A 12,237-nucleotide genomic window follows, 5' to 3' on the forward strand; every position below is an offset into this window, starting at 1 on the left:
TGGGCGCTCCCGCATTGAAAAGCAAGGAGGGAGGCAGAGATAAGACAAGCGTGAGTGTGATTGATAGCTGATGCAATGGAAACCAGGGGCATAGAATACAAGAGAGATGGATTACCTGGCATGAGCACTGTAGCGTGCATGCCAAAGCGCTGTGAGTGTCTCCTGATGGAACTGAGCTGTTTAGTGCGTGTGTGTATGTGTGTGTGTGCTTGTCTCTCGGAAGTTAGTGTATCTTGACTCCAAGGTAACATTAGCTCTGTTTGCAGCAACTACTTTTATGGTAGGACAATCGAGAGGTCATTTTGGTGTTGGTTTGCCAAAGAGGAAATAGCATGTACCGTACTGTATTTTCCGCACTATAAGGCACTCACTCCTTCAACGAATGGCCTATTTTAAAACGGGATTGATATATAGGGTGCGCCGCATTATAAGTCGCATAGACCAGAAACAATAATAGTGGCTGCGATTGCATTATGTGTCTGCTAGATAGAGCTACACTAAAGTGAATACACTACAATTCAATACAATACATCCTAATTTATATAGCGTTTCACAACAGCTGCCGCTGTAACAAAACGCTTGATAGAACATTTAAAAGACTTTGTACAAGAAATCAGAATATTGATCCATATAGAACAAGGGTGTCAATGAAATGTGTTATTATTATTCAAGTCATTTTTTGCCATCAGCAACATTGTAGTGACGGTTTCCTCTCGAGGGCCGTTCTGAATTTGCGGAAGCCATTAGTTTCATCTCCCTTCACATATTACATACAGAGTGCACAACAAATTGATTAATGAGTAGTTTACAAATGTGAAATGAAAAATAATTACTGTTTGTTTTTGTGGCTTACATACAACAATTTGAAATTTTGGGTCGGACTTTAGCAAGCCTCATGGAACTGGACAATGCTTGATTTGCTTTCGCTGGCCGAATAAAATGATGTGGCGGGCCATATATGGCCCCCGGGCCTTGACTTTGACCCCTGTGATATAGAAGGTGCATGGGATGATAATACGGTCGGCTTTTGATAAAAATGGAATGCTTTTAGATGGGCCTTATCGTGTAGAAAATTGGGCACTCACTTTACGCGGGAGCACTGCGCAATATAAGTTGATGTTGTATTGTGTCATGTAGTCATCAACAAGTACAGAGTGCATCGAGGAGAATGTGCCAAATCTACCCAGAGATAAGGAGGACAAGGTTGGTGACCTTTTGAACTCAGTGGCTTTTCTTTTTCACTGCACATGAAAGCACTGTGGGTGAATCGATGTGATGTCATAAATGCGTCATCGTCTAAAGTTGTCACCCTTTGTCTCTTCTCTATAGGAGGGTGACAGTCACAGTAGACTTGTCCTCCGCCTCTCCCCAACTAACCCTTTCACTCCTACCCCGTTTAAGGTTTGTGGGTCTCTGTTGTGGCCTTCCACTTGTCCTTCTCGGTGCATGCACGTGCTATGGAATGGGCCAATGGCAACGTTATGTCATGTGACAGCTAATGTATTCTCAACAATTGCTACCGTATGTCCTCAAATGGTGCCAATTGTTTTGAGGGTGGTGATTTATTTGCAAAATATGCCTCTCTATCCCCAAATGATACCAAGTAGTGACTGTCAAGCAAACAAATTTGGACAAAGGTTAAGCAATTCAATTTGTTATGTTTAATATTTGCTGTTGTGAAAATTGGCTTTCTCATTTTTTCACAAAAAAGGAATTAACTGTTGTTCCTTTTTTTTGCTCTACTGACTTGAGTGACAAGTAAAAACAGCTCAGCAAGGTGTTTTGCTCCTTTTGTTTTGCTAACTAACATTGTTGCCATAAATGTCAATGTCTAAAATAGATGACTCATGTCCTCTCACTAGAATAGATCCATAATTTCCATAAATTACAATGTTGCCCGAAAAACTAATTCACTTTCCGCCATTTTAGAACATTCTGAAATGCTCAAGACCTACGGGAAGGCCTACAAATCCTCCAAATGAAAGAAAAAAAATGCTCCCCTTTCACGAGAGGAAACAAAAACCATTAGATTCTGCCTTTTACCATTGTTTTTTGATAAACAGTGGTTTCACAAAAAATGTAGCGGACTCACAAATTGCTGATCTTGTTTAAAAAATGCTCATCGATGCCATCTAGTGGTGGTTGCGCATCAGAAGTTGTTTGCCAATTTGAAATTTATAATGGAGCAACATCTCCCACCTATCAGCATTGAACAAAGCAAGTACATCAGTAGATGGTAATGAATGGGTTATATCATTTCGATAAATTGTACAACACCCCAAGCCACGAATTGCAAAATGTCAGTCAATTGAACAAGAGCCATGCATGCACACGTAGATGTCTTCAGTGTTTGTCTGTGTCAAATCATCACATTCGTATTCTTCATTTGTCACTTCGAGACTCCTGTTCTTTTCGTTGGAAAATAATACTCTGCTCCCGGTTGAAATTTCAGGATCAACCTATATGGCAAGGGTGTCAAACTCTTTTTTTTTTTGCTGCGAGCCACATTGTAGTTAGGGTTTCCTCTAAGGGGCCGTTATGAATTTGGGGAAGCCATTAGTTTGTTTCCTCCTCTCCGCATATTACATATAGAGTGCACAACAAATTAATGAATAATTAGTTTTCAAATTTGAAGTAAAAAATAATGATTGTTATTGTTGTTTACATATGACAATTTTAAATTTTGGCTCAGACTTTAGCAAGCATCATGGAATCTCACAGGTTTGATTTGCTCTCGCGGGCCAAATACAATGATGTGGTGGGCCAAATTTGGCCCCCGAGCCTTGACTTTGACACCTGTGACCTAGGTTATTGTTCTCCATCAGGATGATGACATTTTGTCATGAGGAGACCAAAAACAACACCTATAAAATGCTGAACACTATGGGCAGCGTGAAAGTGACTGGAAGAGTCACAGAAAGGCTCAGGAGAGGTTGTCAAAACCTGTTTCGAATTTTTCTGTTTGGCTCCTTGTTCAGATTTTCTTATGATGATGTTTGCATTTTAGGGTTGTCCTAAAATTTCAACAGAAAGCTTGTGTGAATATTAGTGAGAAGTCAAAACGACAAACCAAATTTGTTCAATGAGCCAAGTTTGGCCGTATATTATGAGCTGTTGTCTGACTAAGCCTCAAGCCCAATCGTTAATCCGCCCCAACTAACACAATGCTACTAAATCAAACACATGCGCTTCTGATTATTTATTACGCTCTCCTGGCAAACCTGCAAGCAATGATTGATTCCGGCTAAAAAAAATAAAAAAACAATGTCTTAGTCTTTTCACTCATATGGATCTCCCCCTTCCCCACTCCGAAGCCCAAGAAGCGCGACGCTGTAAACACGATACCTGCCAACATGTCCCTCACCCTACCGGTGGTGCCCCACGTGGGGGAAACGGACACAGACACCCTGGTGCAGACGCTGACTACGCCCCTTGAAGTTGACGTGAGAGACGGGGAGATAGAAGAAGAAGAGGACAACTTTGAGAACGACTGGGGTGAGCTCCTTGTCATGTTTATTATGTATTCAGAATTGTCTCTGCACTTTTTTCTCCATCTGGGTTCATTTAAGGTCACAGATGGTCACCAGTAAGTCAAATGCATGTATTTAATGTTAGTCATTATTTGCATTATTTAGATATGGACATTTCAGAGTACTTTGATGGCATATGATGGCTGCCTCACCCAAAAAATGTGTGTGTGTGTGTGTGTGTGTGTGTGTGTGTGTGTGTGTGTGTGTGTGTGTGTGTGTGTGTGTGTGTGCGTGCGTATGTGTGTGTGCGTGCGTATGTGTGCGTGCGCGTGCGTATTTGTCTATATATGTATGTATATATGTATTATAGATTAATTTGTAATGTTGTTAATATGACATGATACGATGATTCATTTCGAAACATATTTTTTCTTCCAGCACATTTGTTCATTGCAGTTCAGTTGTATTTAACATTTGACGTACAAAAAAACCTTTGCCTTCAATCGCGGTGACAAGCAAATGCTTTCATTGGTACGTTTCAGAGAATATCATCCAGCGTTATGGCAGCCTCCCAGGCGCCCTGCACGCGATTGAACTGGAGAAGGGCAAGACGGGCCTCGGACTCAGCCTGGCTGGCAACCGGGACCGCGCCCGTATGAGCGTCTTTGTGGTGGGCATTGAACCCGCTGGGGCGGCTGGGACTGACGGACGCATGCTTGTCGGGGATGAGCTACTCGAGGTGAGACGTCGGACTTTTCATGAGCATTTTGAACACGGCTAATTTTTATTATATGTTCCCCTTCTAGATTAACGGACAAGTCCTTTATGGTCAAAGCCACCAGAATGCATCTTCCATAATCAAAAGCTCCCCATCTAAAGTCAAAATCATCTTTATCAGGTAAAAGATACTGTACATCCTTTTCCCATTGTTGCAATGTTAGACGAAGTCCACTAGAGGGAGACGTCATAACACGAAAAGGAATAAACAACCCGGTGCAATCTTGCGTTCAAAGATGATGTTTGAAGTTTGTATCCAAGGAAAAAAAATGTGAACCCTGTTACTAACAAAAACATCAACACCAACCAATGTTATTTTAGTTGCCTTTAGGGACAAAGGTAAACAAACCCTGTAGCTGAGTGTCATTAACTTTTATGACCTCAGCTTTGTCCTTCCACTGAACTGGTTGGTCTTCCTTTTCCGAGCAGACCGTCTAAGTGACAGCTCGCGTGAGTTATGACTCTTGTGGAACAGGAACACAGGAGCCCTGGAGCAGATGGCGGTGGGACCAGTGAGAGAAACGGAGGGAGACGCAGCCGAGTCTCGTGCGGAGGTAAACAGCCTAGCCCGGACAAAGTGTCTGAACACATGTTGCATGCATGAACAAGTGGTCAGGCAGAGCGACAGGGAAATTCAGCACCCTGAAAAGCAGTGCGTGTTCCTACCATGAAATTTGGAAATGTCTATCATTAGTCGACCCAGAAATAAGCCTCACAAGTCTGACAAGAGACAAAGTCTGTCATTTTGGCTTCAGAAAGCCATTTTGGCCATTTTCAATGAGACTCCTGTTTTATATTTTGTGATCATTCAGCGACAGATACCAGTTTTTGTTCACATCCTGGACACTCAAGAAGCCATGCCTGAAAACAAAATATGCCGCTTTGAATTCAAGCAATTTCACCTACTTTATCTCATTCACTGCCATTCCCGAATTTGTTCAGGAATTAAAAAGCATGACGTGGAGCGCAATTTCCGAATTTGTTCAGGTTTTGTTTTTTCTTGCCGGAAGGGAGGTTGTCGATAAAGCGCTGTTCAGATTTCTGGCAATGTTTTTCCTTCCTATGAGGCGGCAGCATTTGATTTTTGTACAGCCCCGCCCCGATTTCAAACTCCGATTACTCCAGACCCATATAATTTAGGAATACTTTTTTTTGTCTGATGAAAGAATAGAGTCTAAATTTTCTAACGCTGTATTGACTGTTTATGTAGTCCTAGAACTCAATATTTTGTGGGTCCTGCAATTTGAATGAAAATGACAAAAACCCTGGCACTGGAGTCGTCTGTCAGTGAATGAGTTAAAAGAAGCTATAAGAGATTTTGTTTGAATTTGAAGCATGGTGACTCGAAAGCTCGCGCACAGCCGCACTATTTGATGATGTGCCATCGTATGGACACTGAAATCATTCCTTGTGTGGTCCCCCAAGACTTCCCAGGCTGCACAAAACCCACAGCAAGGCTGGCGTGCATGTCCGGCCCCCAATTAGAAGGCCCACACACACATACACACACACACTTTGTATTGCACCACGACTGTGATTTAAGCACAATAAACCCACGCGGCAACGCAGAGCAAAAAACATTCCTTTCATGTCATCACCAGGAAGACGTTGAGGATGGTGAAAGGACCAAAGAGAACAAACTAACCATGCAGGAAGGCCACGCCGCGACTGTGAATGGGGAAATTGAGGCGGCCAGTCTGCCCGGTATGCTCAACCGACCTGAAACATCTTCAAGTGAGTCAATGTTTGTGACCAGGTTGTATCGTATTTTCTGCACTATAAATCACACTGGATTATAAGGTGCACCTTCAACGAATGACATATTTTAAAACATTTTCCGTATATATGGCACACCACATCATAAGGCGCTAGAATAGAGGCTGGGGTTATGTTACAACGGTTAGACGGTTTCTGCGCTAAAGGGAATGTCAACAAAACAGTCAGTCAGATGCTGAATAAACATACGTGAAAATCTGGACTCACCTCATCCATATTGGAAAGAATATTCCAAGGTTTTATCAGAGTTTATCACAATATAAAAATATATTTGATTTTCTGAGATTAACAATTTTCCATCTTTAAAACGTTTATGTTCATTAGGGGTTTCCATGGAATATTTTGGCCTTAATTTTTTCAGTAATTACCAATTTTTTTGAGACCCTAAATGCAAAAAAACGAAAAATTTTCAGTTTCTAGTCATTGTGCCAAAAATGGGACATTATGGTGAAATTGAGAAAAAAATCACTTGGTGAAGTACGGTAATTTTAAGAGATTACCCAAATGAAACGCTGGTTTTATATTTCCCAACATGCACTACTGCTGAGTCGGTAGCTGCTGACAGTCGTGAGACCTGTTGTGGCTCAATATTACTTCACATATAAGGCGCACCGGCGTATAAAGCACAGAGTCATCTTTTGAAGAAAATTCAGGCTTTTGGGTGCGCCTTATACACCGGAAAGCATGGTAATTTAAAAGACCCACAAACGGTAAGACACATTGGCTTGCTTTTTATGACTTCAGGTCATAGTCGCTCGTCCAGCCCGACGACGCTGCCCAGCGACCCGGCGACGTGCCCCATCATCCCGGGCTGTGAGACCACCATCGACATCTCTAAAGGGCAAACAGGCCTGGGGCTCAGTATCGTGGGGGGCTGCGATACTCTGCTGGTGAGGAAGGCTTTAAACAATGGATGAGATTTTTTTTTCTTTCTTATGTCTCTTCGTTCCTGGCTGCAGGGGGCCATCATCATCCACGAGGTTTACGAAGAAGGTGCGGCTTCCAAGGATGGCAGGCTTTGGGCTGGAGATCAAATCCTGGAGGTCTGGTTTTGAATGGGAGCGCGATATTGTATTTGAAAGACAAGGCTAGGCAGAACATGCACAGAAATAGAATTCACTTCCTTAAATCATGAACACCCCCTTTATAAACACCCCAAGCAGTCCACGGGTGCAACTTCGACTCAACGCCACCCTCAAAACGACACCTTCAACTGTTTGGCTTGGTCTGTCGTAGGTAAACGGCATCGACTTGCGCGCGGCAAGCCATGACGAAGCCATCAACGTCCTGCGGCAGACCCCGCAGCGGGTCCGGTTGATCGTCTACAGGGACGAGGCTCAGTACAAAGAGGAGGACTTGTGGGACTCCTTTGTTGTGGAGTTGCAAAAGAAGCCCGGGCAGGGACTTGGACTTAGCATCGTGGGGAGGAGGTAGGTAAACCAATCACAAATGCTCGTCTCCTTCCAAGCAGGAGGTGGAACTGTACTCCATATGACAGCTGATATGCATTCACAAAGCTAATCGATTGATGACTTGTTTTTCTTTTGCTCTTCAGATCGCGGGACCAAAGGTAATGTAATGCTCAGTGTAGCATCAGTGGTATAGATTACCCTGAGAACCCATTTTGTAATCCCAGAGTCCATCTTTAGCTTTCTTTTCGGTATGCAGTACAAGATCTCAATTGGGTTGACGTCAGGGGAAGTCAACCTTCTCAATATGATGATTCACCTTTTTTACAACCATTTTCTTATGCAGATTGTCACAATAGGGTAGATCTGTGATCTAGTGGTTAGCGGTTTAACCTCACAAGATAGAAGTCGTGGTTCAATGCCAGTTCTGGACTTCCTGTGTGGAGTTTGCATACCTGCCAAATACTCCGGTATTCCCGTTAAAAACTACGGTTTTCATTATTCTGTTACGACATAATAATGAAAATTACGGTTTACAATAAAAAAAACACTATAAGTGCTGTACTCAACATTAATTCAAAATACGAGAACGGGCGATTGGCTCAGTGCTAGCTGTTAGCTTCGTTTAGATGAATGAATTGCGCATCCGCGTGGTATGGGTCTTTCCGGGAATCCAGAGTGACAGTTCATTCCTGGAATCGAGACTCAAAGAATTAGCGTCTTTATCATTGTCGTGTAATAGCATCTGCCGTAAAAAAATCTACAAAAAGTGTGAAAAGTAAAATAAAACGACAGTCGTTTCGTGAGGAATACTCCCAAGCATTTCCAGGAGTTAGACTTCGCTCAAGAAAAGGTGAAAATGATGCGAGTTTGAGTTTCATACCTCTCAACCTTGGCTAATAGCTGTTCATATAAATGACTACAATTCCCGTATAAAAGTTGCAGTACGCCGTACATTATTTGAAATGATAAAAAAAACGCTAACAAGCGGAAATGCAGACAGCTAACTGCGTAACCTGGACCCCGCCGTTTTACGAGGCTTTTCTTGTTTCAGAAGTTGGCAGGTATGAGTTTGCATGGTCTCCCCATTTTTAGACCATGTGGGTTTTCGCCGGGTACTCCGGTTTCAACCCACATTCCCAAAACATGTAGGTTGTTGATTGAAGACTCCAAATTGTCCCTGGGTATGACTGTGAACACGGTTGGTTGTTGGTCTCTCTCTGCCCTGTGATTGGTTGGCAACCAGTTCAGGGTGTCCCTCATCTACTGCACCAAGACAGATGGGATAGGCTCCCGCGACCTTTGTGAGGATAAAGTGGATACAAAAAACCCACAATATTTAACTTTATATCACGAATTAACGTAATATTGCAGGTTTTTGGACAAATGAGCTGAGCGATGTGGTGTTACCCTGTGCCCACCCTAGTGAAAGATTTTTGGCCTGATCAATGTTATAAAAAAACAAAATAAAGAATATCACTGTTTTTTTCTGCCAGAAATGACACGGGAGTTTTTGTATCCGACATCATCAAAGGAGGTTTGGCAGACACAGACGGCCGACTGATGCAGGGTGACCAGATCCTGTCGGTCAACGAAGAAGACGTTCGCTCTGCCACCCAAGAGGCAGTCGCCGGTCTCCTCAAGGTAATGACGATAACTGTGGGAATCATTCGGATCAGGGTACTCAGATGGCATTCTGTTTCAGTGTTGCATTGGCTCGCTGAAATTGGACATCGGGAGATTTAAAGCCGGGCCTTTCCACTCGCAGCGAAGGTTGTCCCAAAGCAGCCAGGTTTCTCTTACCCAAACGGAACAAACGAGTGAATCTTGCTCTACCAAGGTGGCCTCCGGAATCCTTTCTGATGATACGGGTCAGCAGGGTAAGTTATCCTTGGAAATATTGTGTGGCTTGGATCCAGGAATGTGATGCTCAAATGTTTTCCACGTCTGCAGTTCCTGATCACCAGGACGTGAGAACGGCAGAGTTCACCAAAGACCCCGGTGATTCTCTGGGTGTCAGTATAGCTGGCGGGGTGGGCTCCCCCTTGGGCAACATACCCATCTTCATTGCCATGATGAGCCCTGTTGGCCTCGCGGCGCAGACCCAAAAGCTCATGGTGTGTTTTCCATTCATTGGTTAGGCTTGCAAAGGCGACTTCGATAGACTGCGCGAGGTTTTCGTTTAGCTCAGTCTGCCTCTTAAATTCGTTGCATCTCTTGCGAAAAATTGCGATAACAGTGTAATGGAGAAAAGCAGCATAGCATCTATTAGCTATCTAATAGCTATCTGGCTATCTATTAGCTATCTGGCTAGCAGTGACGTGCGGTGAGGTTCATGGCTGGTGAGGCTCTGACGTCATCACGGTAAGATTGACAACCATATGAACTCTACAGAGTAGCTTATTCACTATTTGATTGGCAACAGTTAATGTGTTTTGTTTAAAATGTCATGCCAGCACTCTTTATATTAACTGTAGCATAGAAAAATGAATTTTAAAAAACGTTATCGTGTTACCTTTACATATAAATGAAGTCCATGCGCCGCTCCTTCTGAAGAAAGGCATCTATACCTCCTGTGTAGAAGCCTTCCTTATCTTTCTTCAGTTTTAAAAGTCTCTATTTCTTTGAATTTAGACATGTGATCCTCCATTCTGAAAATAAGGCCAAGCAACCCGAAAAAATGATTGGATGTAATCACCAGCGCCCCCTGTCATGAATACTTTAATAGCGATATGCAGAGGGACAGCAATGCGGTCTCACTGCAGAGCAAGCCAGCACAGTTCGCATATTTATTGCGCAATCCATGGTGAAGCTCAGCCAGCTGTTGCCTCACCGCTCGTCTCTACTTAGTATTTGAACGGTAAATGTGAAAATTCAGCGATTTTGAAAAAAAATCCAAAAATGGTGAAGTTAAATGGAAAAGAACTTTAAAGTACAAATCACTAAATAAATATAACTGTTTAATTTATTTTTTCATTTGATATTTCCATGATGTAATATGACGCACGGCCTCACCTGCTTCCCCTGACTGCATGTCACTGCTGGCTCGCTATCTAATGGCTATCTATAAGCTGTCTGGCTGTTAGCTATCTAGCTATCTAATAGCTATCGATTAGCTGGCCCGCTAGCTTTCTATCTATTTGAGTTACTTCTGGGTTGAGTGAAGGCTGGCGCATGTAACTGCCGCTGCTCACCCACAGAAAAACTCATCCTGTGACTGTAAAGTGACCTTGCGAGTTTTGAAAGGAGATTACAAATGAAATGTATTATTCTTATTAAAAGCAGCAAAGCACTTATTCTTTGAAACTGCAGAAAATCAAGCTTCATCCTATTCAGCACAGGCAATGCCACCAGAAGTCGCCCCAGCAAGAGTAAAAAAAATCAGACGCATGGCATTGGCCCAAATCCCAAAAACAATTAATTCTTTGAACGCCAGTTCTCACGAGGAGAGCTATCTATGTCAATTGATCTGTTCAGAGAAAAATCTTGGGCCACTCTGGTTTTTCTCATTAAAGTAGTAAAGGAAAAAATGTGCAAACATTATAAACAATAGCCAGCAGGAAGTAGCTGTGTCTCTTTTCGATTGATTGAAACAATGTGGACAGTGATGAACATGGAGGATCTCTTGAAATTGGACCGTTGCAAGCATCTTGTGATTGATTTCTCATGATTAAATCTCCTACAAAGAGTAACTTAGAAGTGAAGCAATGATGTATACTACCTTACTAGCCCTACTACTACTGGTACGACTGCTAAATAGGGTGCAGTTGTGTTTAGAAAGCACATAATTCAAGGAATGTGAAAGAAAAGAAAAAAACAGAAGCAATCACAGATTGGTGGTGTGCCGAACATTCATCTTAATCCTTCCACAGATGTCCTTCACAAGCCGATTCATCCTCAAAATGTGAGATAAACCAGGCAAGGTTGGCGACATGACATTGCCAAACATTTACATTTTCAGCAGAGTTTTATCAGTCACCATTCAACACAAAACTCAAATAACTCAACTTCCAAGTAACTCTCTGGGTGTCAGTATCACAGGCGTCTTCATTTGGCGTCCAAAAATGCATACCAGCCATTCCGGAATGAGTCTCAATTCCTGACGGAGCCCACAGCTTTTTCATGAGTGGAAAAGGGGGGGGGGGGAGCGCCACGTTGACAATCGCTGCCTTGTGCGATGCAGACGGTTGGAGCCTAATAAAACTCCCCCTCTTGAATTCAGACGACTGGGGCTCATAGAAGGACTCGTTTGTCCCCTGAAGTGTGCCCTTCGCCCGCATAAAAAATTCAGTTTGCAAACAATGGCCTGAGCGCCTTCGCTTTTGATTGCCAATTCACAACAAAGCAAAGAAATGCATAGATTGTTTTGCAATGACAAAAAAATGTAATTCTAACCTAACCAAATCAAAATGATTGATTGCATCTTTACCCTGCACTTTTTCAATGCCCAAGCTCAGTATTTCATCAATGTATCCTTCTGAAGGTGGGGGACCGGATCATCAGTATCTGTGGAACTTCTACTGAAGGCATGAGTCACTCCCAAGCCGTCACTTTGCTCAAGAATGCCACAGGGACAATACAGCTTCAAGTAAAACCGGCCACAGAAACCATATTATTATTTTTTTTTGTGCCAATAACCGCATGTGGCGTTCAGGTGGTGGCGAGTGGGGATAATACAGTGACTGGCGCAGCTCAGGAGCAGGCAGCTGGAGGCCTCCAGCTGCCCAGCTGCATCTTCCAGGATGACCTCAGGTTAGAGGCTTGCACAATGATTCTCTTTGCCCTTTTTATTTATTTATTTAGTT

At 42.9% G+C, this 12,237-nt stretch overlaps 1 protein-coding gene across 14 annotated transcripts in view; it reads left to right on the forward strand.

The window, feature by feature from the left end:
- Nucleotides 1-12,237, forward strand: part of mpdz (multiple PDZ domain crumbs cell polarity complex component) — a 36,396-nt gene that overhangs the window by 23,125 nt on the left and 1,034 nt on the right. For 6 of the 14 annotated variants that reach the window (XM_088990284.1, XM_088990288.1, XM_088990286.1 and 3 more), the window contains 15 exons: nucleotides 1,138-1,203; nucleotides 1,330-1,401; nucleotides 3,315-3,495; nucleotides 4,013-4,209; nucleotides 4,277-4,368; nucleotides 4,723-4,801; nucleotides 5,849-5,981; nucleotides 6,768-6,913; nucleotides 6,983-7,066; nucleotides 7,260-7,453; nucleotides 7,579-7,593; nucleotides 8,929-9,076; nucleotides 9,138-9,312; nucleotides 9,386-9,549; nucleotides 11,916-12,184. In XM_088990284.1, coding sequence (XP_088846410.1) covers nucleotides 1,138-1,203; nucleotides 1,330-1,401; nucleotides 3,315-3,495; nucleotides 4,013-4,209; nucleotides 4,277-4,368; nucleotides 4,723-4,801; nucleotides 5,849-5,981; nucleotides 6,768-6,913; nucleotides 6,983-7,066; nucleotides 7,260-7,453; nucleotides 7,579-7,593; nucleotides 8,929-9,076; nucleotides 9,138-9,312; nucleotides 9,386-9,549; nucleotides 11,916-12,184 — 2,015 coding nt within the window. The remainder of the gene's footprint in view (nucleotides 1-1,137; nucleotides 1,204-1,329; nucleotides 1,402-3,314; nucleotides 3,496-4,012; nucleotides 4,210-4,276; nucleotides 4,369-4,722; nucleotides 4,802-5,848; nucleotides 5,982-6,767; nucleotides 6,914-6,982; nucleotides 7,067-7,259; nucleotides 7,454-7,578; nucleotides 7,594-8,928; nucleotides 9,077-9,137; nucleotides 9,313-9,385; nucleotides 9,550-11,915; nucleotides 12,185-12,237) is intronic. The other 8 variants (XM_088990289.1, XM_088990291.1, XM_088990297.1 and 5 more) reach the window with 5 other exon arrangements.

This window comes from Hippocampus bargibanti, linkage group LG02, assembly GCF_051943395.1.
Source record: "Hippocampus bargibanti isolate YZ-2025 linkage group LG02, ASM5194339v1, whole genome shotgun sequence".
Lineage (NCBI taxonomy): Eukaryota > Metazoa > Chordata > Actinopteri > Syngnathiformes > Syngnathidae > Hippocampus > Hippocampus bargibanti.